We start from the raw sequence: 27843 nt of genomic DNA on the forward strand, positions 1-27843 counted from the left end.
CGGCCCGCCCGCACGTGACGCCGCCAGAGAATACAGTATGCGCTTGCGCGGGCACACCCCATTTCCTCCTCCCCAGGCGGCCCCTCCCAAATGTTTTTTCCTCACCTTACGGCAGAGAGGGTATTCTCCCTCGACTGAAGAGTAATGTCGCAAGGTTAGGGTAGAAAGCTCTGGGTTTGCGACTGTAGCTTTCGCTTTCCGGCCAAAACCCACAGAGGTGTCTGAAGGCTGGTTGAGGTGGTGTGGCCCAAGGCAGGTAAGAAGCCGACCCCACATTTCGGTTTGTCTGTCAGTATGTTCCGGCAGGGGACCGCTTTGCTGCCCACGCAGATTTAGCGTATCCATGCCCCTTCCCCAATTCTGGTGCTCGGTTCTCAGCGTGGCCGCTCTTAGCCCCCGCCCCTTCTCCCACACGCACGCCCTCTCCCCGCCTTTCCCCGCCTCCGACCTCCGTTTTTTAAGGCCTCCTTTCCATTCATTCTTCCCACTTTTCACTGAGTGGTTTCCATAACTTGGACTCAAGAAAGTCGTAAACGAATGAAATAGTCTCAGCTTTCTGAAGTGTGTTATGTGGGAGACGGTGAGAGGATCCGCAGTGGTAATAAAATAAGATTATAACAGGAAAAAAAAACACAGGATACTTTCTGAGCATGGAAGAGGGGCCCCCAGTTGTGTAGAAGGACATGAGGAAACTCATTCCAGGGCACCCCTTGGGTCACTCTTAACTTGTGTTAGAAGGCTAGTGAGCAGTGGCTGGTCAAAGAAATAGGAGTGAGAAGCAGAAAGAGTGACGGGTACAAAAGCATATGTCAGTATTGGTCCCGAAGACTAAAAAGTTAGAGGAATAGGATATAGCTGGTGGAAACCATACTGGTGTACACTTTAAGGAAGCATCGTTGTAAGGACTGAGAAGGATGAGGACTGAGAATGTGAGCCGCAAGTATTTTTTCTTTAAAGATAGGAGACTTAGAACCAAGAAGTGGAGAGTTCATGGGTGAGGGTGTCTAATTTATAGGATAAAGCGCTGTAATGGAACTCATCCTTGTGCGCACATTGGAGTCATCTGGGAAGCTTTAAAAAAATAAAATAAAATAAATGTTGTTTAACCAATTAAACAAACTCTGGTCCAGTCATCAATGTTTTCTTCTGAGATGACCCTAATGCTGAGGTTTGAGAACTACTAAGCTAAAGAAAAGTAAAGGATGGGAAGTAGGGAAGGACAGGAAGTTATGGAATTGGCTCTGTGACTTTAGGATGGGAGTCATTTGATGAGAGAGTTAGGGATGGAATCAGAAGCTTGAGCAGAGAAAGTGATGAAAGTTTTGAGTAACTGCTCTAGGAAATGGAAAAAGAAAAAGCCATTCCTGCCTTTCCCTTCAGCACAATTCCTTCCATTACTTTTAATCAGGTCCTTTCAGTTAAAGCGCTCTTTCCTCTCCCTTTCTCTTCCATCCAGGATTTATCAGCTGAACAATCCAGCCTTGTAGCTCAAGAATATCCTCATTTTTATCTCTGAAAAGAACAGAGTTGAGCCAATTTTTAAAATTCAAAAACCAACTTCACTCCCCAAGGGATTACTGCACACAGTGCCTTGCCAATTATTCATTTCATTAATCACTTAAGTTAGGAATGAGATATAAAGATATTTAAGGTATAGCACCACTAGGACCTCATAGTATTAGGGAAAACAAACCTTTAAAAGAAGAAGAATTCTTTTGGCTGGCAGAGAAGGGCTGTTAAAGGCAAAGCCCAAACCAGTGCAGGGCTACTACCTGTTAACTAGGGTTAATCCAAAAACCTGTCTCTCTACCTTCAGATAAGAGAGTCACTGTTGTGTAGTATGACTAGAGCTTGGAGAATAGGGGTGGGGCAGAGATACAGATGATAAAGTGTAACCTTGAATCCCATGCTAAAACATTTAGTTTGTATACTATAAGCAATTAATAGGTATAAATAACAAAAGTAAAAAGAAAAAAACTTCTTTTAACCATGGACTTCTTTGGCAGCCTGGCCTGTGGCCCTATCTCAGAATGTTTTTATTTATTTATTTATTTTGGTGTCTTATTTTTTATTTATTTTTTATTCTCACCCGAGGATATTTTTTCGTTTTTTGTTCAGATAGAGTGGGAAGGAGAGAGAGGAAGAGAGATAGAGAAACATCGACGTGAAAGGGACACATCAAGTAGTTGCCACCTGCACAACCCAACCAGGGCCAGGGATAAACTGCAGCCGAGGTACATTCCCTTAGCGGGAACCGAACCCAGGTCTCTCTGGACCACAGGCTGACGCTCTAAACACTGAGCCAAACCGGCCAGGGCTCAGAATGTTTTTAAATGTATAAAATAAAATACATGGAAATGAATGAAACCAATTTTTTTTAAAGTCTTAAAATACTAAAGCAAGTGTGTGATGTAGTTATATATGTGCTTCTTTGTTTATTAAATACCATCTAGGAGCAGGTCTAATTGTGCAATTCCAAAATAATGATGAGTATAAGTTATATTTTGAGATACCTGCAACAACTTTAATATGTGAAAATATCCTATTTTCTTTTGGTGACAAAAGGCATAGGAATTGCTGATATTACTCTGGATTATTGCCTACATTTATTGAAGAAAATACCAGATTTCAGCCAGAGATTATTTAAAATAAAAATGCAATTTTATTTCCAGTCCAAATCATGGAATCCTTAAATTCTAGCCACATCCTGGCCCATGGATCCTAGGTTTATACAAAGCTCGCTCTAATGGTTTTAGGCAAGAGCATGATAAATCAAATCTGTATTTCAGAGAGGTACTAGTAAAGTACTGCTCTTAGGCCTGGGCTTCCCTGATGGCCAATCAATAAATACTCTCTCAGAATAGTGTAATGGGTTAAATTTCTTAAAAACAATAGCTTGGGGATTTCTGGCCTTATTTGGCTCTAATTATCTCACTACTGTTTATTGCAGCAATTTGGAACTTTAGCAGCTAAAATAAATAGTTGCTGGAAATGTTTAGCCCTACTTAATAATGTATAATATAATCCAAACTTAGATAGCTCACAAACACTTGTGTTAACATTTAAAGACAAATTGCAAGACAAAATTCTATATATCATAATTGAGTGCCATCAGACCCAATTTATGTATAAACACACTACAGGAAAAAAAATTCATTATTTCTTTAATTCATTCATTAAATATTTATTGAGCCCCCACTATATTCCAAGCACATTTTTAAATTAGAAGTTTGTAATAATTTACCTCTTAACTATCTGTGAAAAAAATAACTTACCAGGCTTTCGCCCTGGCCGGTTTGGCTCAGCGGTTAGAGCGTCGGCCTGCGGTCCGTAGAGACCCCGGTTCGGTTCCCGCTAAGGGCACGTACTTCGGTTGCAGTTTGTCCCCGGCCCTGGTTGGTCGTGCGGGTGGCAGCCACTCGATGTGTCCCTTCACGTCGATGTTTCTCTCTCTCTCTCCTTCCTCTCTCTCCCTCCCACTCTATCTGTACAAAAAATGGAAAATATCCTCGGGTGAGGATAAAAAAAATAAATAAATAAATAAAATAAAATTATGTTTAAAAAAAAATAAATAAATAACTTACCAGGCTTTGAAATCTACAGTATAAAAATATTAAAAGATGATGGATTTTTCATATTTTTACAAACAATGTGTATGCATGTGCACTGAATATACAGTAATTATAACTTTAGCTCAATCTCAATTTATCAGCTTTTATTTGTTACTGTATATTCTAAAAATACAATTCTGTCTACTTCTTTATTAAATATTATCTTACTCAGACCTCTCATTAAATCTGATAGCCTCCACATATATTGTCTTTACAACCCCAGTTATTTCAATTTTACAATTATGTAAAATCATTTCTCAGAACATTTTAAACAAAATAAACAATTTAAGAAAAGGCTGGTGTTTACAAGTTTATAGTAAGCCAAAAATATTGTGATGTAATTATACATGGAATCCTTGAGATAATAATGATAGGCTGAGAATAAAATTATTTTTATGGTTAATGACCCCTTAGCCATTGATAGCTATGCCTAGTAACAAAGCAATAGATAAATGTTGGTGCTAGAAGAAATTCTTAAAGTTCACCTTGTCTGCTTCCCTGGCCCAAGGCAGAACCTAATGGAATCTGTGACAACAGAGTTACCAGGCTTTATCACCATACCAAGTGGTTTTTCTACTTTGAGAGGTAAAATCCTCTATTTGTAAAATATTGACAATAAAGGAATACTGCTCAGATTTATAAAGAACTTACAAAATTGAGAAATCTTATGTTTATAAATAATTAAGTGTTTCTAGGAGTTTTTCAAAATGTATTATGTTTCTATATTTTGTTCAAGGAAAAAAAATTAATTTAGTAAAACATCTCCAGTTTGTCAAGCACTGAAGATAACAGGGATGAGTAAAATCTAATCTCTGCCTTCAAGAGGGATATATAAATCTTGGTAATTTTCACATGCCTCTTCATACAAATCCCTGACTGGTTTAGGCTACATTAAAAGGAAATGTTAAATTGGGGGAAATGGAAACAAACAAAACAGGCTTCAAATTCCTTCCTGAAATTTTTTCTACTTATGCTGCCATGGAAAGCACATTTGGTCTTGCATGTGATTCTGTGAAACTGCAATGAAATTGTACTTAGAAGGTGGGCATAATCTAATTTTAGTAAACATCAGATTATTTTTAGATCTTTGTGTTTAAAGGTTTATAGAAGAGAAATTAGATTTACTCTGTTTTTTCTAGAGGACAGAAGTGAGACCAGTGAATTGAAAAAACAGACATATTTTAGATCAGAGTAAGAGTGGCAGGTGGAGCCCTTGCCAGGTGGCATCGTCCCATACACCAGAAAGGTTTGATTCCCAGTTAGGGCACATACCTAGTTTGCAGGTTTGATCCACACACACATAAGAGACAACCAATCCATCTCTCTCTCTCAAATCAATAAACATCCTTGGGTGAGGATTTTAAAAAGAGAGAATGGGAAGTGGATGTATCTGTCTAATTTTCCCAACAACATTTATTGAATAGACTGTCTTTACCTCGTTGTATGTTCTTGCCTCCTTTGTCAAATATTATTTGACCATATAGGCATGGATTTATTTCTGGGGTCACTATTATGTTCCATTGGTCTGTATGTCTGTTTTTATGCCAGTACCATGCTATTTTGATTACTATAGCCTTGTAATATAGTTTGATATCAGGTAGCATGATATTTCCAACTTTGTTCTTCTTTCTTAAAATTGCTGAGGCTATTTGGGATCATTTGTGGTTTTATATAAATGTTGGGGTTATTTATTCTAGTTCTGTGAAATACGATATTGGTATTTTGATAGGAATTGCATTGAATCTATAGATTGCTTTGGGTAGTTTGGACATTTTAATAATATTAATTCTTCCTAACCATGAACATGATATATGCTTCCATTTATTTGTATCTTCTTATATTTCTTTCTTCAGTATCTTATCATTTTCTGATTACAAGAATGAAATCTTATCTTTTGTCATAGCATGGGTTGACCTAGAAGGTATTATGCTAAGTGAAATAAGTCAGTCAGAAAAAGACAAATACCATATTTCATTTATATGTGGGACCTAAAGAACAAAATAAAGAAACAAAATTAAAACAGACTTATAAACAGAGAGTGTACTGGTGGTTGTCAGAGGGAACTGATGTTGGGGACTGGGGGAAAGAGATGAAGGGATTAAGAAGTACAAATTGGTAGTTACAAAATAGTCATGGGGATATAAAGTACAGCACAGGAAATACAGTGAACAATATTGTGATAACTATGTATAGTGCAAGATGCATCCTGGAAATATTGAGGGGAACACTTTATAAATAATATGATTGTCTAACCACTGTGCTGTGCACCTAAAACTAATACAAAATAATATTGAATGTAAACTGTAAAAAAAAAAATAAGTGGGAGGTTGGTACTTTTTTTTTTTTTTCCCTAAATAGAAATAACTTCATTTCCTGGATATGTACTCATTAGCAAAAGAAAGGAGGGAGGAATAAAGCAGACAGTATCAAAGCCTGGAAGGAAAAATCCAAGGTTAAATAATCCTATTCTTAAAGAAAACTAAACTTTTGATGGCTATCATTCTTGATTATTTTATGTATATTTGTCTCATACAGATTTTTATATAACCTTCCTTTCCATAGCATGCTATGAACATCTTTTTATGTTAATAATATTATATCTACAACATTATTTTTTTTTATTCCTCACCGAGGATATTTTTCTATTTATCATCAGATAGAGTGGGAGGGAGGGAGGGAGAGAGAGACAGAGAGAAACATCAATGTGATATAGCCACATCGACTGCTTGCCTCCCACACGACCCACCCAACCAGGCTGGGACAAACCACCTCCAAGGTACCTGCCATAGACCGGAATCGAACTTGCCATTCATTGGTCCACTGGCCGACACTCCAACTGCTGAACCAAACCAGCTAGGGCTCTACAATATTATTTTTAATGGCTAAAAAATATTCCATTGTATAGAAACCCTAGTTTTTAAATCTACCAGTCCTCTTTTTAACTTTCAGATTGTTTTAATTTTTTCTGTTATAAATATTGCAGTAGTGAATATCCTTGTTAAATTTTTGCACACATCCTTAATGTTTCTCTTAAGATAAGTTTCTAAAAATGTAATACCTACATATACACATTTCTTAAGAATTAAAATATAATGGCCAGTTACTCTTCCAAAAGCTCCCATTTGTTTACACTCCTGTCAGCAATGAGAGAATGCTATTTTCTGTCAGCAATGTTGATTTTTATTAGTTTTCATAATCTTTGCTAATTTGATAGGTAAAAAATGAAATCTTACTTTAACTTGCATTTCTTTGATTCATAGTGGAGTATCTTTTCATATAAGTATATTAAGCTCTACTTCTAATATTTTTGTTTCCTTTTTTAAAGAACTTTTACTTTTTGCTTTTGGAAAGAGGGAGAAGAAGGGAGAGGGAAAGAGAGAAAGAAACATCAATTTGTTTGTTCCACTTATTTATGCATTTATCAGTTGATTCTTGTATGTGCCCAGACCAGGGACCAAACTGGCAACCTTGGTGTATCTGGACAACACTCTAACCAACAGAGCTACCCAGCCAGAAAGTTTCATTTTTTAACATGTAAATTTTACTTCACCTAAAATACAGTAATTTTATATAAGGTATGAAATAGGGGCCTAACTTCTTTTTTTTTTAATCCTCATTTGAGGATATTTTTCTATTTATTTTCAGATAGAGTGGGAGGGAGAGAATGGGAGAGAGAGAGAAACATGGATGTGAGAGAGACACATTGACTGGTTGCCTCCCACATGACCCAGACCAGGACTAGGGACGAACCGCAACAGAGGTACATGCCTTTGGCTGGAATCGAAACTGCAACTCATTGGTCCGTGGGCCATCACTCTACCGCTGAGCCAAACCAGCCAGGGCTCTTTTCTTTTTTCTTTATTGATTTGTAGAGAGATGGAAACACCAATGAGAGAGAACATCACTTGGCCGCCTCCTGCATGCCGCCCACTGGGGATCAGGCCCACAACCTGGGCATGTGTCCTTACCAGGAATCAAACTGGCGACCTCTTGGTGCATGGGTCCTTGCTCAACCACTGAACCACACCAGCTGGGCTTGCTGAGTTATTTGATGGCACTGGGATAACTTGTTAATCTTTTGATTGAAAAAAAAAAAAAAAAAAAGCCCAACCAGTGTAGCTCAGTGGTTGAGCGTCAACACATACACCAGGATTCGATTCTGGTCAGGGCACGTGCCCAGGTTGTGGGCCTGATCCTCAGGAGGAGGCATGCAGGAGGCGGCCAATCAGTGTTTTCTCTCATTGGTGTTTCTTTCTCTCTCATCTTCTCCCTTCCTATCTCTCTACAAATCAATAAAATAAATAAATACATACATAAATAAAAATAGCAAGCATATCTCAAACTGCACTTCATAGACGATAAGGTGCTAATAGATATTCTACCAAAAAAAGTATTTCAGTGAGTCACATGATTTGGGGGAAAATTCAGACCAAGAAAGAGTAAATTGATTTATTGCAGAACTTCTAGCTTTTAATATGCTTGTGTGCATTAAGAATCTCCAGTAAGGCCCTGGCCAGTTTGGCTCAGCAGTTCGAGTGTTGGCCTGCAGACCAAAGAGTCTTGGGTGTAATTCCGATCAAGGGCACATACTTCGGTTGCGGTTCATCCCCGGCCCTGGTCGGGTCATGCTGGAGGCAACCAATAGATGTCTGTCTGTCTTCTCTCTCCCTCTCTCTCTCTCTCTCTCTCTCTCTCTCTCTCTCTCTCTCCCCCTCCCTCCCTCCCTCTCCCCCCCCCCCAACTCTATCTGAAGATAAATGGAAAAAATATCCTCAGGTGAGAATTTAAAAAAAAAGAATCTCCAGTAAGGAGTTTTAAGATGTAACATTTTCTAACTTTTTTAACCATGTAATATTTTTTTTCTTTCAAATAATACCTATGAAATTCTATGGAAAACTTTGTTGTTCAAAACAGTAGGCACTAGCCACATACAGCTATTTAAACTTAAGTTTAAATTAATTCAAATTAAATTAAATATTTAGTTCCTCAGTCATGCTAACCACATTTCAAGTGCTCAATAGCCACATGTGGCTAGTAGCTACTGTATTGGACATTGCAGATAAAAAACACTTCCATCATTGCAGAAAGTCATATTGGACAGTGCTGCTATAGAGCATAGTATTCATTGAAAACATGGTATAATCCATAATTTCTCCCATTGATTTGTAATGTCTCCATCATCATATTTAAATTTTCTAAAAATGCATGCATTTGTTTTTCTGTTCCAATACCACACAGCTAGTTTTGAGACAAGCTTCAGCATCTTTTTCTCTGAAAGCAGAAATGAAGAATTCTTGCATGAAGTAGGAAGTTAAACTAGAAGGGATAGTAAATTAATTTATTTTACAATTATTTATTGAGTGTCTGCCTGACAAGCTCTGTTTTAGGTCTAGAGGCTAGAATAGTAAATAAGCTTAGGCAGACAAGATTCCTTGATTTTTGTACTCTCATGGAGCTTACATTCTTGTTTTGGAGAGAGGAAGTGGGGGAGAAAGAGAAAAAGAAACAAAATTACCCAAGAAGCAAATAAGTTTTAAAAAGTATCAGATAGCCATGAGAGCTGTGCAAGGAACTGAAATCAGAGTAATAGGAGAGTGAGTGGTGGGTGGCCTCTTGTTCTGGCTGGTCACAGGAGATCTCAAATAAGTGGCATTTAAACTGAAATCTACCCAACAGAAGGAGCCAACCACCCAAAGTTCCCAGTACAATTAGTCTAGCAGCCCTCTGGAGGTGTTGGTGGAAATAGGGTTCTTTCACAGAGTCAGAAGAAAAGCATTATGGGGACCCATGCGTAGGAGGATGAGGCATAGTGGCAAGATTTATTGGAGCAAACACAAAGGACTGACCCCAGGTGCTCAGTCTCTCATCTATGACCTGGTTGCTTAGCTTTGTCTTGCTGCAGAAGTCCCGGGCCTAGTAATCTTTAGGAAGGAGCTTTCTTTCAAACTAACCAGTATCTTTCCCAATCCTTTATGGGTTTGTGCTGGGTCTTCCCCCTGTCCAATCTAGTCCTTCATCCAGGTTTTCCAGGCTAGTCTTCGCCTGTTTATGTTGCCATTTTGGCTCCTACTGGGCATGCTTCAAAGTTGTGTCTTGTATCCTGGTTTCTACTATGCACGTGCTTGCCTCCTGCACCATCTTGAATTCTACTGTGCATGTGCCCAGCACAGGAATTTCCCCTTTATTGTTTATTCCCATTTCTGGGCTGATTGTCCCTGGGAAAATTGGAAAGCCAGTTCTTCCTGCCCACTCAAAGATTGCTCTTTCCGTAGAGGATGCAGCAAGTCCCCTGGAGTGCCTGTGAATTCTGCAACTTCTTAATAAATTATTCCTAGTGTCCAATTCAGCTCCCTAGTTTATTAGGCTTAATTTCTGATTCCATTAGCTTTTTGCTTTTTAAAATACATTTTTATTGGTTTATTTTTTTTAGAGAAAGAAAGGAAAGGAGAGAGAGATAGAAACATCAATAAGAGAGAAACATTGATTGGTTTCCTCCTCCATGACCCCGACTGGGGATTGAGCCCACAAGTCAGGCATGTGCCCTGACTGGGAATCAAACCAAGACCTCTCAGTTCATGAGACAATGTTCAGTCCACTGAACCACACTGGCCAGGCTCCATTAGCTTTCTTCCGTCATTAATAACTAGTTAACTATCTATGCTAACACCCACACATACACACACACACACACACACACACACACACACACAAGAATCGTTGGCCCTTGTAATCTTATGAGGGTAAATAGATGGAGGTCTCATTTTCTGTATGTTCTTCCTGCTGTCAAGGGGCATAGTCCTGTCTGTCTCTGCACCCAAAGATTCTTGCTATCTGCCAGAGGAAGAAGGGAGCAAAAGGGAAGGGGAGCACATGAGTTTGTGTCAGTCTGCTTTCATCCTTGGAAGATGGCATGAGCAATGTCTAGATGATGGCACTGTTAGACAAGTTGGCATCCTTATTGTATCCTAGAGGTGATAAATTTGACAAAAAGGTTTAAAAGACATGGTCCAAAAATAAGAAGGAGAATTATAGCAAGTAAAGGTCTGATGAGAAGTAAGAACTGGGTGATAGAGGGAGAGACCAACTTTACAGTATCCCAGATTAAGTTGAAGGAGGGCTTCCCTGGACAAAGGTATGTTACACTATGTGAAGCCCTTTTGTTTGCCATAATTAATTTAAATCGAGCAAAGGGGAACATTCTGAGATCTTTTTTCTGAAGCAGCTTCTTTCTGCCTGAATCTCTTGGGCAGGTAAGAGGGAGGATCAAAGTTTCCTCCAAGTCCTTTGTTTCCCAATAGACATTTTAAAATCAGTATCCCCAAAAGCAAGGCAGCAGAACTTTGGTCCCTGCAGTCTCGCCTTTTAAATAATAAGGCGAGAAGCAAAGCCAATAGACTACTCCATACTTGACCAACTTAACCATCTAGTGCTGACAACAAGTCAGTTTAGCCAAACCACTGAGTCTCATTTCAGGAGGCAGCAATGCAGATGGACTTCCAAAGTGAGGCCTATATTGTGTAAACAAGCAATCAGGTATTTAATAAGGGATATGCCTATAAAAACAGAAGAAGAAGAAAACACAAAGACTAATGAACACAGCAGATCATAAACCAGTTTCTGAGTCTGCAAAGCTGTCAGTCAAGAAGACTTCCAGATGTAAAGCTTTTGCTGGAATGAAAACAAGCAGAAATAATCTGATAGATCCTCCTGGTCTTCCATTTGAGTGTCTCTAGTAATGTCGTGAGGTGCTCAAGTAAATTCTTTATGGCGTACACAGCCTAAGGGGAAAAAAAATTTAGTTTTTTTTTCCTAATCCTTATCCGAGGATATTTTTCTCTTAATTCCTAGACACAGAAGAAGGGAAGGAGAGGGAGAGAAACATCTATGCAAAAGAGACATATCAATTCGTTGCTTCACACAGGATCTCCACCGGGGCCACGGATTGAACCTGCAACCCCAGGTACATGCCCCTGACCAGGAATCAAACCCACAACCCTTCAGTCTGCAGGCCGATGCTTCAACCCCTGAGCCGGACTGACCAAGGCAAGGTTTAGTTCTTAATGATTCCAAGTCAAAGAATGGGAGAAAAATATAACATTAATTTGGAGGGTTGAAGAAAACTAGAAGAATTCAGGATTCAGTTCAGTTTATAGGTGAAAACCAAAACTTTGAAAACAGTTAACTGAGCTAGAGTCTAATATCCACAACTGGGCTTGTAATGTCTATTGAAAGATAATTTCTCTCCCTAAAATCACCCTCATTTTTATTAAACAGCCAAATTAAGACCAATTCATTTACTACATCAGTCCAGTTTCAATTTGGCCTGATTATATGTGTAAATACACTCAGAATAACAATTGATCATGTAGGCTTTTTTATGTTTTGTATAAATTATTATTGTAATTCTGTCTTCACAATCAAATCGTCTTTCCACCATCTGTGTTTCATTAACATGAAATTAAATTGTAGTTATACGTGCCTTGGCCTGACTGACTCAATTGGCTGAGTGTTGTCCCGTGCACTGAATGGTCACCAGTTTGATTCCCAGTCAGGGCATATGCCCAGGTCTTGATCCCCAAGCAGGGTGTGTGCTAGAGGCAGGCGATCAGTGTTTCTCTCTCACATCGATGTTTCTCCTCTCCCTCTCTCCCTCTCCCCCTTTCCCTCTAAAAGTTAATAGAAAACTAAATAACTAAATAGATAAATTGTAGTTATAAACAAGAATTGGTTGCCTAGGGAACAATAATTGTATATTCATTTTAATAGAAAATATTATTTGTCGTAAAAATGCAAGATTATTTATTACATTGCCTTTTCATGAAATTACATTATAAAATATTTTAATTTCAAAAGTGAAAGTTATGATGTGGCTCAGCTGGTTGGGTGTCGTGCTATGCACCAAGGAGTTGCCAGTTGGGGCACATGCCTGGGTTGCAGGTTTGATCCCCAGTGGGGGAGTGTCCAGGGATGTTTCTCTCCCTCTCCCTTCTTCTAAAAATCAAAATTATTATTTTTTATTTTGAAATATTTTAAAAAGTGAAAATTACTTGTGCTTTTTGAGCTTTAAGGATTGGAATGTTTAAGTGCAACATCAGCTCCTTCAAGAAAAAAGCAAAGTGACCTGCTTTATATCTCCCCTAAAAACTGTATAAGATAGTTCTCCCCTACAAACTGGATAAGGTATGCTGAAGAAGCTCCTGCAGAAGTCTGATAATATGATTTTCATGTTAATTGTAAACCTAAATTCCCTCTTTCAGGAGAGATCATATAGGCTCTTAAATATCTGCTTTGCTAGAATCTAATAAGGAATCTTCAAATTGAGCTTTAATTAGTACCTCAGGTAAAGAAGCCAAGCCACACAGTTGCCATCAGGCTTTGCCTACAATACCTATAGGTTTGGGTAAATTCCTCAAGTTTTTGAGGTTCCCAAAGTGTCTTAAGGTTCTTTGCTTGCCATCTTCCAGGAAAGCAACCTTCATTTCTTACCTGGGAAAACTGCCATGAACCACATGAATAAGCAAGGTAACAGGCTATTTCTCCAATGGGCTTTTACCAGGTTTCAAAGTCAGTCCTAATTCCTTAAAGCAGTGGTTCTCAACCTTCCTAATGCCGCGACCTTTTAATACAGTTCCTCATGTTGTGGTGACCCCCAACCGTAAAATTATTTTCATTGCTACTTCATAACTGTAGTTTTGCTACTGTTATGAATCACCATCAGAAATATGTGTTTTCTGATGGTCTTAGGCGACCCCTGTGAAAGGGTTGTTCGAGCCCCCAAGGGGTCGTGACCCACAGGTTGAGAACCACTGCCTTAAAGCTTCCTGGTGGCATCCAGAGTCCAGACATGTCTTTCTCAGACATGATATTCCAAACAAGTCTTGGTTAACAAAACCATAATTGGGAACTGGTTTTATATGTCCTTTTATAAAGAGAATAAATTCTTATTGGATTAATGCAAACAAACATATTGCTTTGTATTATTACATTAAGAATTACCAAATTCTGCCTTAGCTGGTTTGGCTCAGCGGTTAGACTCTAACCATTAGAGCATCAGCCTGAGGACTAAAGAGTTATGGGTTCAATTCCGGTCAAGGGCACATACCTAGGTTGCAGTCTGGTCCCTGGCCCTGGTCAGGGTAGTACATGAGGCAACCAATCGATGTGTCTCTCACATTGATGTTTCTCTTTCTTTCTCTCCCCCTCCCTATCCCCCTTCCCTCCCTCTCTATCTAAAGATAAATGGAAAAATATCTTCAGGTGAGGATTTTTTTTTAATGTTTTTTTTCTGTATTAGTTTTTAGAGGGAGAGAGAGAGAGAAAAACATCGATGAGAGAGAACATCTACTGGCCACCTCCTGCATGCCCCACGCTGGGGATTGGGCCCACAGCCTGGGCATGTACCCTGACAGGGAATTGAACCGGTGACCTCTTGGTGCATAGGTCAACGCTCAACCACTGAGCCACACTGGCCTGGCTCAGGTGATGATTTAAAAAAAAAAATTAATTGCCAAATTCTAGAGGGATCAGGTAAGGAGAAAAATATAAAGCAAAAGGAAAATCCTTGTTCTTTTTAACAGAGTGGAAAAAAACTCCAACCAGAAAGTAAACTATTATTAGCATTCTTTGGATTGGCAAACACATTTGATAACTTACAGAAGCATAGCCTTCTCTATTGGCAAACATACTTACACTCTTAAAAGACATACTTCTAACAAGGTATAAGACATTCATTAACAGCTTCAAAAATTTTTTTAGTTTCTCTGTAATAAAAGCTAAAAGCGGGTGAACTTAAAACCTGTCTAGCAGTTAATGTTTAACAGCTGAAATAAGTTAAATTGATTTGCTCAGATGGCTAAGGTTTTTCTCTTGATACGATTTACCGCCCAGATTTGCATTTATAAAGATGCAAGTATTTGCATCTCTAAGGTACAGGGGAAGACATAAAGCTTCTCCTAGAAGGACTTTGGTTTCATAAAGGCAATTATCTATATGCCTTTTCCTTGAGGGACCCAGGGTTAAATTTCTCCCAGTTGGCACATGTGCACCACCCCAAAAGAGGTCTCTCAAGGCACTGTGGATGGAGGTGGTGGTGCTAATTTTCTTTGGGGAGAGAGATTTCCTTCCTTGTGGAAGAGGAAGAAATTGGGTAGCTAAGGGAGGCATGAGTGTCCTCAGCACTCCCTAGCTCCGCGATGCGTGTCCAGAACATAGAATGGCACGCAACCCCTTTGCCTGACTCCTTTGCCAGCCTTGGCATCCCAAGGTCCATGCCTTGCCCCTCCCCCCAGTGGGGCAATGGCCTTCTCAAAGATTGCAATACAGTTTATGTCCAGATGTGGAGTGTCTCCCCATCTTCTGAGGGCAGCCTTACCAACAGTCACAGTGGTGATTGGGCACTGCTACTTGGGTTCACCTCACTCAGTCAGGTGGCCTTAATTCCACATGAAAGATCTTGATGGCCTCTGGCCTTAGCTAGCCTTAGTGGAAGTCCCCACCCCCATGTCTGTCTGTACAAGTGGTGCCTAGTACCTCTGCTGTTTTGGGTAGCAAAAGTCATCCTATAACTCTGGCCTTAAGTAGTTGGGCTAGTAACCTGTTGCCCTGCCTTTCAAATTCCCAGCAGCCCTGGTCTTTCAAGAGACCTAGTAGGGTTTAGGGCAACCTCCTTTAGGAGGAAATGGAGGATGCCTGTTAAGGCATCCCTGAGACTCCCATGGAAAAGGTGTTTTAAAAGACAGAGGATCTGCCCAGCCAGTGTGGCTCACTGGCTAAGCATCGACCCATGCACCAAGAAGTCGCCAGTTTGATTACCAGTCAGGGCACATGCCCATGTTATGGGCCAAATCCCCAGTGACAGGGGTCATATAGGAGGCAGCCAATCGATGTTCTCTGTCATTGATGTTTCTATTTCTCCCTCTCTCTCTAAAATCAATAAAGAAAACAAAATAGCCCTGGCCAGTTTGACTCAGCGGTTAGAGCATTGGCCCACAGACCAGAGAGGCCCGGGTTCAGTTCCCACTAAGGACATGTACCTCAGTTGCAGTTTGTCCCCGGCCCCGGTTGGGATCAGGGGCCTTGTGGGTGGCAACCACACAATGTCTGTCTGTCTGTCTGTCTCTCTCTCTCTCTCTCTCTCTCTCTCTCTCTCTCTTATCTTCCCTCTCTCCCACTCTATCTGAAGATAAAATGCAAAAAAAGGTTCTCGGGTGAGGATTAAAAAAATAATAAAAATTAAAAAAGACAGAGGACGAGAGAAGATCCCCAGTGATCTACATATATTAACTAGCCAGACAGACAGAGACAGCATCCCAGACCCTGGTGGCAAATTCTATTGGCCTTCTCTAGGAAGATCATAAATTGCTGGGCACCCCGGGTATGAGAAGATGCAGAAGTTGTGTGAAAGATTAACAAATATTCATTCAATCTCAAGATTAGTTTCCTCTTGTGAAGATCCTTTTAAATCATTATCTTTCCAGTTGGTTTAATATAAACCTTCCCGTTTCTGTGAGTATTTGCAACTAAAGGCTTTCTACTTATTGTATACCTGCAGGAGCATTAGTGAAGGCTGGGGTCTGGGAGTTTTTGGCCTTGGAGGCACAATTTTCTATGTATACTGCACAGTTAGGGGAACTCAGCATCCTGGACCCACCCAGCTCCCAGAACACAGATGAGCACCTGCAGTTGAAGCAGGAGCTGGGAGCACAGTGGCAGGTCATGGGCAGCAGATCCCATCTCTCCAGGCCCCAGGTTGCAACTTCCTAGTGAATCAGGCTCCCTAGTTTATTAGGCTTAATATCTGATTCTATTTGTTCCCTTCCTTTTTAAATAACTAGCTAGCTACCTATGCTAACAGCGGAAAAGCATGGCATGTTTGAGGAATAAAAAGAACATTGGTGTGGCTGCAGGTTAGTGGGCAAGGGGGATAGTAATAGGAATGAGGTTGGAGAGGTAGCTAGGGCCATGTTGAGTTCATGAAGGTTTTGTAAACTAGAGTAGGGAATTTGTGATTTTTTTCTCTTTTTTTTTTTAAGTGTGATAGCGTGCTACTAGATGGTATTAAACAGAGACAGAGTAATTTTATCAATTACGCTGACAATTATGTGGAGAATTTACCAGAGAGGTCAATAGTGGAAGTAAGGAGACCTGTTAGGCTAGGTCAAGACAAAAACTAATGGTGGATTTGACTAAGGATAGCCGTGAAGATGGAAAGCACTGAACAGATTCAGAGTATTTTGGCTGTAGAATCAACAGGACTTACACTGACTGAATGTGAGGTGTGAAGAAAATAGAAAACTCTGGGATAATGTCTATATTTCATTATAAAGTACTAGGTTCAATTTCTGGTCTAATTATTACAGGAAAATTTGGCACACAGAAAACACCAATAAATATATTTAGAGCTAATAAATAAGTTTGCTTCTATTTAAGCTGTTAAAGTATAAGTTTGTGTTCATGCCTTTATTAATAATTAGGGAATTATTAAATTAATAAATTCTTATTTCTAAGAATTAGGGGCTTATGTTACAGGCATATCAACTATGAACAGTAATTAGACTGTTCCACTGAAGTATCCCAGCCAGTAGAGTAGAATGAATGAAGTAGACAAAATTGCCTGCCATTGGTGCAAAAATTCTCTCGGAATCTCATTTTATTTTTAAAATTCATGATGATTTGCAGTTTAGGCTATAATATGTTCATGTTTATGTCAATAATTAAGATGTTACTGATTAAAATTTTTAAAAATGCAAATTAAAAATGTTCATAATAAAATGTTGATAGAAAAATAAGGAAAAAAAGAGGCTACCAATTAAAATATATATATATTTTTAATCCTTACCTGAGGATACTTTTTCCATTTATCTTCAGCCAGAATGGGAGGAGGAGAGGGGTTGGGGGGCGGGGCAGACATTGTTTGGCTGTCTCCTGCAGAACCTTCACCAGGGCCCAGGACCAAACTGCAACCAAGGTACATGCCCTTGACCCAAATCGAACCCACAACTCTTTGGTCCACAGGCCAACACTCTAACCTCTGAGCCAAACTGGCCAGGGCTCAATTAAAATATTTTAAGTCAACAATTACATTGCTTAGTTCTTTTCCCCCAAAGCTAGTGAAAATGAAGCTCTCAGAGGATGCACTGTGATTAGCCTGTGTTTAATTTTTTGGTGTGTTTGTTTATTGATATCTGCTAGCACATAGCCATGTATCCAGTTAGAGAAGCACAGACCACATAAGTGAGCATTTGTAGTTTGATACAATTTGAAACAAAAGCCTAGGTGAGTGAGGAGGGGAACTGCATTAGAAACTAATTTTTATCATCCTCACTTCAAAGGAGTAGGACAGCAGCACTTTGTAATGTTTTTCTTTTTTTTTTTTTTTTTTAAATCCTCACCTGAGGATATTTTTCCATTTTTTGTACAGATAGAGTGGGAGGGAGAGAGAGGAAGAGAGAGAGAGAGAGAGAAACATCGACGTGAAGGGACACATCGAGTGGCTGCCACCCGCACGACCAACCAGGGCCGGGGACAAACTGCAACCGAAGTACGTGCCCTTAGCGGGAACCGAACCCGGGTCTCTCCGGACCGCAGGCCGACGCTCTAACCGCTGAGCCAAACCGGCCAGGGCCTTTGTAATGTTTTTCAAAACATAACCAAGTGAGGCTTTTTTGGTTTTTGTTTTGTTTTGTTTTGTTTTACAGAACCCTTATTAAATAATTAGGAAAATGAGTAGAAGTCATAGTTCTAGGATAGTAAGGTTTCCTGTTGGTCTCTATGGTCAAACTTATCTGGATAACTGCTTCCTTCAACAGCCACAGGAGTATTTTTCCAGAAGCTTTGAGAATTGCTGTATACCTTATCGATGAAAATAGGGTCACATGCTAAACCTGACAAGCTCAGGAGAGGCATGGCAGGCCTTACAAACTCCTAAATAACCACATAGGATGGTCTGAAATTAAAACTTCCTAACTAAAAGCAAGTCATGGCAGGTAGTCATGTTCTAGGCCAGTGTCTTCTTTGACAAAGGTAAATCTTTACCTTAACTGTGCCTGTCTATTGTCTTTTTACATCTAGGGTAACTTAGGTTTGGAATGTCAGGGTGATTTCCATTTTTCAGACCCCTCTGGACACAATCACTGCACCAGAGAGACCACAAAACCTCTCATTGTTACTGTTAGCATGCTCATTGTTAACTATCCTATACCCACCACTTTTGATTCCCATGTATAAAATAAGGTGCAAAACTGCAATTCTCCATAGCATTTTCTCAATCTGTTGAGCTTTTTCTTCCCCATGATTGTTGTCAATTTGGCTCAAATAAACTCATAAATTTTCTCTACAGGTTTGGATGTCTTACATCAATACCTTATGAAATGCTTGTTAATTAAGATCCTCTGTATATTTTTGATCTGATGAAATAGTTATGTATCTATAAATTAGACAATTCTTATTTATAGCCACTGTAATGAGTATTTTTAAACATTTCCTCATCAAAAATCCAGATTGAAACAGCCAGCATTTACATTAAAGGTTAATGTAAATGTAACCTAATGTAAAGGTTAGTTAAAGGTTAGTTATTCTACCTGGAAAATGCCTTTAAGATATTTTAATAGCCCTGGCTGGTTTGGCTCAGCGGTTAGAGCGTCAGCCTGCGGTCCGGAGAGACCCGGGTTCGGTTCCCGCTAAGGGCACGTACTTCGGTTGCAGTTTGTCCCCGGCCCTGGTTGGTCGTGCGGGTGGCAGCCACTCGATGTGTCCCTTACACATCGATGTTTCTCTCTCTCTCTCCCTTCCTCTCTCTCCCTCCCACTCTATCTGTACAAAAAATGGAAAAATATCCTCGGGTGAGGATAAAAAAAAAAAAAAAAGGTATTTTAATAAATAGCCCTAATGCTTTATTAGACTTGTTTTTTGTTGTTGTTTTTGAGGAAAGTTGTCCGATACTTTTATTGCTTTGAGGAGAAGGGGAGTATTCAGGAGCTCTTGGTGGGGCAGGCCGCTCCCTCTTCACCATCACCGGCTTCTGACTCAGGATGGCGCTGGCCCTGTGAATGGCAACCAGGTGCAGATCTGGGTGGTACTTGTTCTTGAGGATCATATGCCAGGTGCTGCTTAGGGTGGCCCAAGCGTTCTTGTTGATGGTGGTCTGCATGTAGGAGATGGCCGGCTTTCGCTGGCCCAATCTCTGCTTCATGATGACCACCACACTTTTGCCGAAGGCCACTGGCTCCACACCCACCATCTTGCAGTGAATCAGCCCGTTGTAGCAAAAGGAGTTGCGGGCCTTCTGATTATTGGGTTCGGTGCCATACGTCTGCTTGTTCCTCTTGATCAGGAAGCTGGAGCAGTTCTGTAGACCATCCATTACAGATGAGCGACATGGCGGCAGCTCCTCACAATGATGCACCGGAGACAGCCTTTATTAGACTTTTAAATGATCTTAAAATTCAACCTAGAAGTTTATGATAGATTACATAAGAATTGTCTATAACAGGGATTGGCACAGTTTTTCTCTACAAGGCCAAATAGTAAATATTTGAGATTTTGTAGGGTACATAGTTCTTGTTGCTCTAAAGCAGCCATAGACAATATGTAAACAAATGAATAAGACTTTGTTCCAGTAAAACTTTATTTAGAAAAACAGGAAGTGGGCCAAATTTAGTCTGCAGGCCATAGTTTGTTGACTCTTTGACAAGAATACTAGATTGTTTTTAGAAATTTTAAAAAAGGTTGACAAATTTTAAAATTAGCAAAGACCAGAGCTTAGACTTAGAATTATAGAAATCGTAGAATCACTGGGAAACACCTTAAATATATAGTTACCCAGACCCTACCACCAGAAACAGACCACATATGCCCTTTAAAATTCCCAGCCTTAGCCTGAGTGGCTCATTTGGTTGGAGCATCACCCTGTGCATCAGAAGGTTGTGGGTTCTGTTCCCCATCAGGGCATATATTTACATTATGGGTTTGATCCCAGGTCGGGCCACACAACCGATCATTGTCTGTCTGTCTCTTGCTCTCTCCCCTCCCCAAAATCAATTTTTAAAAAATCCCCATAGATGATTCTGATGTGTACCTCCCACTAAAATCACTATTTATCTAGCCCATACCACAGTATATAGGTGAAGAAGCTGAGACCTAGAAGTTTAATGACTTCTCCAGAGTCAAAACAACTGGTTAATTGAAGATCTGAGCCAAATTCCAAGTCTTCTGACTCCCAACCTAGTGTTTTTTCCTACTGAACCAGCAGCTTCTTCCCTTAACATCAGCAGGAAATCACACCAGCTCCTATTCAGTTGTAAATTTTCCCTTTAAGTTCATTTTCTTATTACTTTTTATTTAATTATCTTTTTTATATAACAAACAGGAGTATTCAACTAGTAACATGCATTTTAAGGATTTTAAGATTAATATAAAAAATAGTATTTTGGCCCTGGCCAGTTTGGCTCTGAGGTTAGAGCGTCAGCCTGTGGTCCAGAGAGACCCGCGTTCGGTTCCGCTAAGGGCACGTAACTTGGTTGCAGTTTGTCCCCGGCCCTGGTTGGGTCGTGCGGGTGGCAACCACTCCATGTGTCCCTTTCACATCGATGTTTCTCTCTCTCTCTTCTTCACTCTCCCACACTATCTGAACAAAAAATGGAAAAATGTCCTCGGGTGAGGGTAAAAAAAAAATAGTCTTTTATTTAGGAAGTGTTCAATACTATAAATTCAATATTAGTTTCATTTCACTACAGAAGTTAGAAGATATAAACTAAACCTTGTAATCTCAGGGTTTGTGTATACTGACAACACATTAACATCATTGCTTCACTCTTATGTTGAGAGAACCATTTTCTCTGGAGTTTAGCATTCACTCTTCTTTAGCCGAAGATAAAGAACAAGAGCATGGAGTTGTGCCCTGGCTAGATCTATCCTTGATGAATTTGTGGCTTTATGTAAACAAACAAATGCTTTATTTTTAAGAAATCTTTAAGTTCTATTATTACCACCCCAAATATAGGGAACAGGGAAGGAAATTAACTTTTTTCAGAGCCTGCTATATACCAGACACTGTGCAGAGTGTTTTTGCTTGTTTTTTAATTCATGTAACAACCCTGGGAAGCTGGTTTTATTATTACCTCATTTTACAGATGAGGAGAATGGGGCCCAGAAAGAAGATGAATAACTTGCCCGGGGTCACATAGATAGCCTGGGCCAAAGTTTCCCTGCCCCAAAACATAGAACTATAATATATTTTGTAGGATTTTACAGATAGAATTCTGAGAAAGTCATTGTCTCCCCACCTCACTCCCCAATATTCCTTACCATCCACCAAAACCAGTTACATAGGCCTTTAATTCTGAAGGAGTTTACTATTAATCAACAGAGTGGAACAGACAAAACACAAAAACAAAACAAATATGGTGTGTTAAAGACAATACAAAAGTATTAAGAGGCCTTATGTCTGTTTTTTCCCCTTAATCTGTATTTTCTGGCTTCTTTTTTAAATGTTTCATTCCTCTGGCAAACATTTATTGTATCTCAGATACGCTAAGCATAATGCTTACTTTATAGAAAGGAAATATCCCTAGGATGGTTCTAGATGGTTCTTGTTTCTTTTGCTAGGTCCCCTTCCATCTCCTTTTCCCTACAACATTAATAATGAGATCATCCTCCTCCTAGTCACCCCATCTAAAACCCTCAGATCATTTCTTAATTCTTTCTCCCCTATTCAAGCACCTTCCTCTGATCACTTAATTCTCTGTCTGCAATCTTTTCTTCCTCGCTTCTCTATTTCTACTACAGTTTCTCCTGGTTTAGGTCCTGTCCTCCTACCTTTACTTTTAATAAAAGTCTAACCTCTACCTCCAGTTTCTCTGCCAAACAGTTAATCCTATATGCTATGGCTGAATTGTTAATCTTCCTAAAGCATTGACCTAGTTAGTCATTAATGGCTTGCCTTTTCCTTGAGTATAAATTCCACACTTTTTCACCTGGAATTCAGTGTGTCATCACTTAGCTTCTAGTAATCTTCCTTTAACCCTCGCCTTCACACCTCCTCTCAGGTCATTCCAGCCAGACTGGACTACACAATTAAAGGCACTTCCGTTGCCTCACTGCCTCCTTAAATGCCCTTCGCCATGCATCTAACTCCACCTGCCTTTCAAGAGCCCAGTTTTACGCCACTTTCTCCTCGAAATCTTTCCTGATCTGACCTGAGTTCTCCTTCCCTTTTGCCCTCTTTGCCAGGAATGATTATTTCCTGTTCTTAATGCCCATATATTTTATTTGTGCCTTATGGGTTTCTTCTCTCATGGAGTGTGAGACACTTTATACATCTTTTTGTTATCTCCCACAATACCTAATATTAGGTACTTGGTTGGTGTTTATGACTAAAAGAGGTATATATATTCTTTATGCATTCATTATAACATAATAGGCTAAAGCTCAGTAAAGTTAGGAACTATGACTATTTTCTTAAAGTAACTTTTTTTTTCAATCTGCACCAAAAAAAAAGATGTAGATCTGATTTCAGCTGGCCATATAGAGAGCAGATCTCCATGTATTTGCTAGGCAGTACAACCTGGCACTTAACACTATGTAGTGTTTATTGACGTCATAGGGGAGTGATTGAGGGAGCCTTGGTGCATATGCAGTCATTCTCTTTTCATATTAATATACTCTTAAATCAGCAGCAAGCTGAGCACCAAGTGTCCATGTAAATTGCTGTTTGCTCATTTTGCAATCAGACTGGATATTAAGGATCATTAGAAGAAACAATCCTCTGAAACAATTTCATCTATTATAAAGATATTGGAGGACATTACATTTCTTAAGAGAAAACTGACCTTAATACAAAGAAAGCTTGTACCTCACCTGAGCAATTGCTTAGTTTTAGCCTTATGGAGATTGTGAATATTTAACTTAATGCTCTCTGGTTAGCTGCCAAACAGCTTAGAGCCAAATTTGTGGCCCACTCATAACAAACGGGCTCTATGCCTCATTAACTTTGTTCCTGGCTCCAGTTTATGTCTCTGTTCAAGTTATTCTTCCTTCTTAAGAAAATCTTAGTTTATGCCATGTTATTTGATAGATAGAGAGATATATAGATAGAGACAGACACACACACACACACACAGAGTCTTGTATTGTTTCTGAAATAGTTCATATTATGACATACTTTACCCACATAAAACTCTCCTTGGTCCTTCTTAGTTACCTCATTTACTTAATTTACTTTATGTTTCTCTTTTTTTGCATCCTTGTGTTTTTTTTTTACAGGGTTTTGATTACATGAAAATGGTTGTGCCACAAAATTTTATTGTTTTAATAGTGTAACCAGCCCTGGTCAAGTAGCTCAGTTGGTTAGAGCATCGTCCCACTACACCAAGGTTTCGGGTTCAATCCTCGGTCAGGGCATTTACCAGAATCAACCAATGGCCCGGGCCAGGTAACTCAGTTGTTTGGAGGGCTGTTCCAAGCACCAAAAAAATAAAAAAATAAAACATTGCAGGTTCAATTCCTGGTTATGGCACATGCCTAGGTTGTGGGTTGGTCAGAGAACATATGGAAGGTAACCGATTGATGTTTCTCTCTCTCAATCTCTCTCTATCCCCCTCCCCTTTCCCCTCTCTCTTAAAAAATAAAATAGCCCTGGCCGGTGTGGCTCAGCAGTTAGAGCGTTGGCCTGCGGTCCAGAGAGACCCGGGTTCGGTTCCCACTAAGGGCACGTACCTCGGTTGCAGTTTGTCCCCGGCCCTGGTTGGTCGTGCTGGTGGCAGCCACTCGATGTGTCCCTTTCACATCGATGTTTCTCTCTCTCTCTGCCTCTCTCTCCCTCCCACTCTAACTGCACAAAAAAAAAAAAGAAAGAAAAGAAAAAAATGTCCTCAGGTGAGGATTACAAAAATAATAATAAAATAAAAAATAAATAAAAGTGTGACCAAGTGGTCAAATAACAACTAATGGCCAAAAGTGATTAAATTGATGTCATAATTCTAGCCCAGTCTTTCAACGCAGTATTATTTTCTTACAATATGATTTGCTCTGTAGACTCAATCTGCATGTGACAGTTTATTGCTTTATGATTTTTAGCAATGTTGTTATGCTGCCAAGTCAATACACAGCAATAAACTCTCTGTTAGGCTCAAATATTGCTTTACCTTACCACGCTTATAAGACTTATGGTCTTTGTTAGCACCCTACCTCAGCACATTATCTTATCATACCACTTGACTGGCACCTACTCTAAGTCATGTTTTTGTTTGGACAAGATTATATGAGGTGGGCAAAAGTAGGTTTACAGTTGTTCATATGGAAATAATACAAATAAATAATAAACCTACTGTAAACAACTGTAAACCTACTTTTGCCTACCCCTGTATGAATGGATATTTGTTTCTAAACTTCATTTGCTTTCATTGGTTTGGAACTCTATCTAGAGTGTCTCATCATCTTACCAATAAATCCAATTAATGACATATTATTTGTACAACATTTTATGCTCTTTTAATACCTTCAAATAAAATTATTTGGCCTTTTCTACAAACTCTATGAAGTATATAAAGCAGATATTTGCCCTTTTTATGGATAACAAAAACAAGGACAAGTTATTCAAATGACTTGCTCAAGATGATACCAGCAAATCAGTGGTAAAACTAGGGCTAGACCCAGGTTTCCTGATTCCTGTGACACACTACCTATCAACACCAAAAGAAGTCATAACTTACATTATAAGCATTATATAGTCAGTATCTTACTCTAGTTATGTTGCTTATGCTCTTGGCTGGACAGAATCAGAAATTAATTTCATTTCTATTACTCATAATTTTCTATTCTTGAAATTACAGTTCTTTTAACTACAATTCTAATCACTGTCGCTTTCCATTATGGAACGCGGAAGTAATATTTTATCTTATCTCTTGAAAATTAATGTGGAAATGGAAACTGTTTCTTTCCCTCGGTAATTAGAACATTTTTTAGATTCTTTCAGAATTCCTCTTTAATATAAAAATAATTTGCCATTGTTATCCATATTCATTAAAGGGCCAAATATATGGTTTATGCCATAGAGTTTGGTAAAACATTAGTTATAATTCTAACCAATCTCTACATGTATTAATTTTTTCTTAATCCTCACTCGAGGACATTCTTGCATTTATCTTTAGATAGAGTGGGAGGGAGAGGGAGGAGAGAGAGAAACATCAATGTGAGAGAAACACACCAAGTGGTTGCCACCCACACAACCCCAACCTGCAACTGAGGTACATGCCCTTAGCGGGAACCGAACCTGGGACTCTCGGATCCTCAGGCAGACGCTCTAACCACTAAGCCAAACTGGCCAGGGCCCAATCTCTACATTTAAAAAGGAAATTCAGCCCTGGCCAGTTTGGCTCAGCGGTTAGAGCATCGTCCTGCGGTCCAGAGAGACCCGGGTTTGGTTCCCACTAAGAGCACGTACCTCGGTTGCAGTGTTTCCCCGGCCTGGTTGGGTCTTGCTGGAGGCAGCCACTCGATGTGTCCCTTTCATATCGATGTTTCTCTCCCTCTCTCTCTTCCTCCCTCTCCCTCCCACTCTGAACAAAAAATAGAGAAATGTCCTTGGGTAAGGATAAAAAAAATAAAATAAAATAAAAAAAGGAAATTCAAAATCCATGCTTACTGTTTCAGCATAGAAAATTTTTAAAGTTTTTGTTCTACCTAATTGTTAACATAAAACACTTATCCTGCAGTTTCCTGAATGTTTACTCTTAGGCAGGCATTGTTGTTAAACAGTTTATTTCATTTTTACTAAAACCTTGTGCAAGTAGCTAATATTTATGATCCCTGTTTGACAGCCAGGTATCATATTCAACAATATATATTGTCTTCTACCTCTTCTTCAGCTTCCGGAATTTCTGAGCAGCCCTGGTCACTACAAGATGGACCCTGTAGTCTTGAGTTATATGGACAGTCTACTGCGCCAATCAGATGTCTCACTATTGGATCCTCCAAGCTGGCTCAATGACCGTATTATTGGGTTTGCCTTTGAGTACTTTGCCAACAGGCAGTTTCATGACTGCTCTGACCAAGTCTGCTTCATCAGTCCTGAAGTTACCCAGTTCATCAAGTGCACTAGCAGTCCAGTAGAGATTTCAATGTTCCTTGAACCCCTGGACCTCCCCCACAAGAGAGTTGTATTTTTAGCCATCAATGATAATTCCAACCAGGCAGCTGGGGGAACCCATTGGAGTTTGCTGGTTTATCTCCAAGATAAAAATAGCTTTTTTCATTATGATTCCCATAGCAGAAGCAACTCAGTCCATGCAAAACAGGTAGCAGAGAAATTGCAGGCTTTCTTAGGCAGAAAAGGAGACAAACTGGCCTTTGTGGAAGAGAAAGCCCCTGCTCAACAAAACAGCTATGACTGTGGGATGTACGTGATATGTAACACTGAGGCCTTGTGCCAGAACTTCTTTAGACAACAACCAGAATCACTATTGCAGCTACTCACTCCTACATATATCACAAAGAAGCGGGGAGAATGGAAAGATCTCATTGCCAGACTTGCTAAAAATTAGCTGTTGTATATTTGTGACTTTTGAAGCCTCTTCTTTCTGTCTGTCCCTATTTTTTGGATGGCTGCAATCTCAGTGCCTGAGGGAAGATGCCTGGTAGAGGCAAGCTTAGGATTCTTACTTTTTCTTGAAAGAATGCCATCCTCTACATTATCCTAACGGAAAGTTTCATTTTAATCCTACCTTGAAAACACTATATTCTGTGAAGTTATCCACCAAAACCTTAAAAGCAAGCTATTTTAACATTTATTAATTCCCTTTTGGTCTCCCTTAGCCACATTGTCTTATTCCAAAGAAAAAGCAGTGATCTGTAAAACAAATTAAGAATATGTGAAATCCAGAGGGACGCAAGAAGAAAACTATAGAAGAATCAAAAACTTAACTGCACAGTCCACTGGTTGGACACAGATCAAGACCTAACCTAATTCAAGATCTAGATATGAGAATCAGTTATTCACTTCTGTGATCTCTATTCCTTTCACCATTCAAAGCTTCCCTGGCTATCAGCCTACCCTCTGCAAAGATTTGATAAAGATAGTGTTAGCCCATCCTCCATCTGATTCCTGGATGCTTTATGAAAGGGGGAATTGAGTAACTTCATTAAATTAAATGGCTCTGGTAGACTGCTTAGTTTTCTCAGTGAGTGGTTAATTTGCTACTCTGGATTGATAATAGCTTTCGTTAACCATGTCTGTTAG

At 39.5% G+C, this 27843-nt stretch overlaps 1 protein-coding gene and 1 pseudogene across 1 annotated transcript; one reads left to right on the forward strand and one right to left on the reverse strand.

Moving 5' to 3' along the window:
- The first annotated feature begins 158 nt into the window (after window positions 1-158).
- On the forward strand, window positions 159-27843 carry SENP8 (SUMO peptidase family member, NEDD8 specific). Its single transcript, XM_036273342.1, has 2 exons — window positions 159-256; window positions 26474-27843. Exon 2 carries the CDS (start codon window positions 26510-26512, stop codon window positions 27146-27148), a length of 639 nt encoding a protein of 212 aa, XP_036129235.1. The 5' UTR covers window positions 159-256; window positions 26474-26509; the 3' UTR covers window positions 27149-27843.
- On the reverse strand, window positions 10533-21732 carry LOC118636838 (annotated as a pseudogene).

This window comes from Molossus molossus, unplaced genomic scaffold, assembly GCF_014108415.1.
Source record: "Molossus molossus isolate mMolMol1 unplaced genomic scaffold, mMolMol1.p scaffold_m16_p_1, whole genome shotgun sequence".
Classification (NCBI taxonomy): domain Eukaryota; kingdom Metazoa; phylum Chordata; class Mammalia; order Chiroptera; family Molossidae; genus Molossus; species Molossus molossus.

Coding starts and splice junctions, on each gene's coding strand:
- SENP8 (XM_036273342.1), top strand. CDS start 26,510: ATGGACCCTGTAGTCTTGAGTTATATGGACAGTCTACTGCGCCAATCA.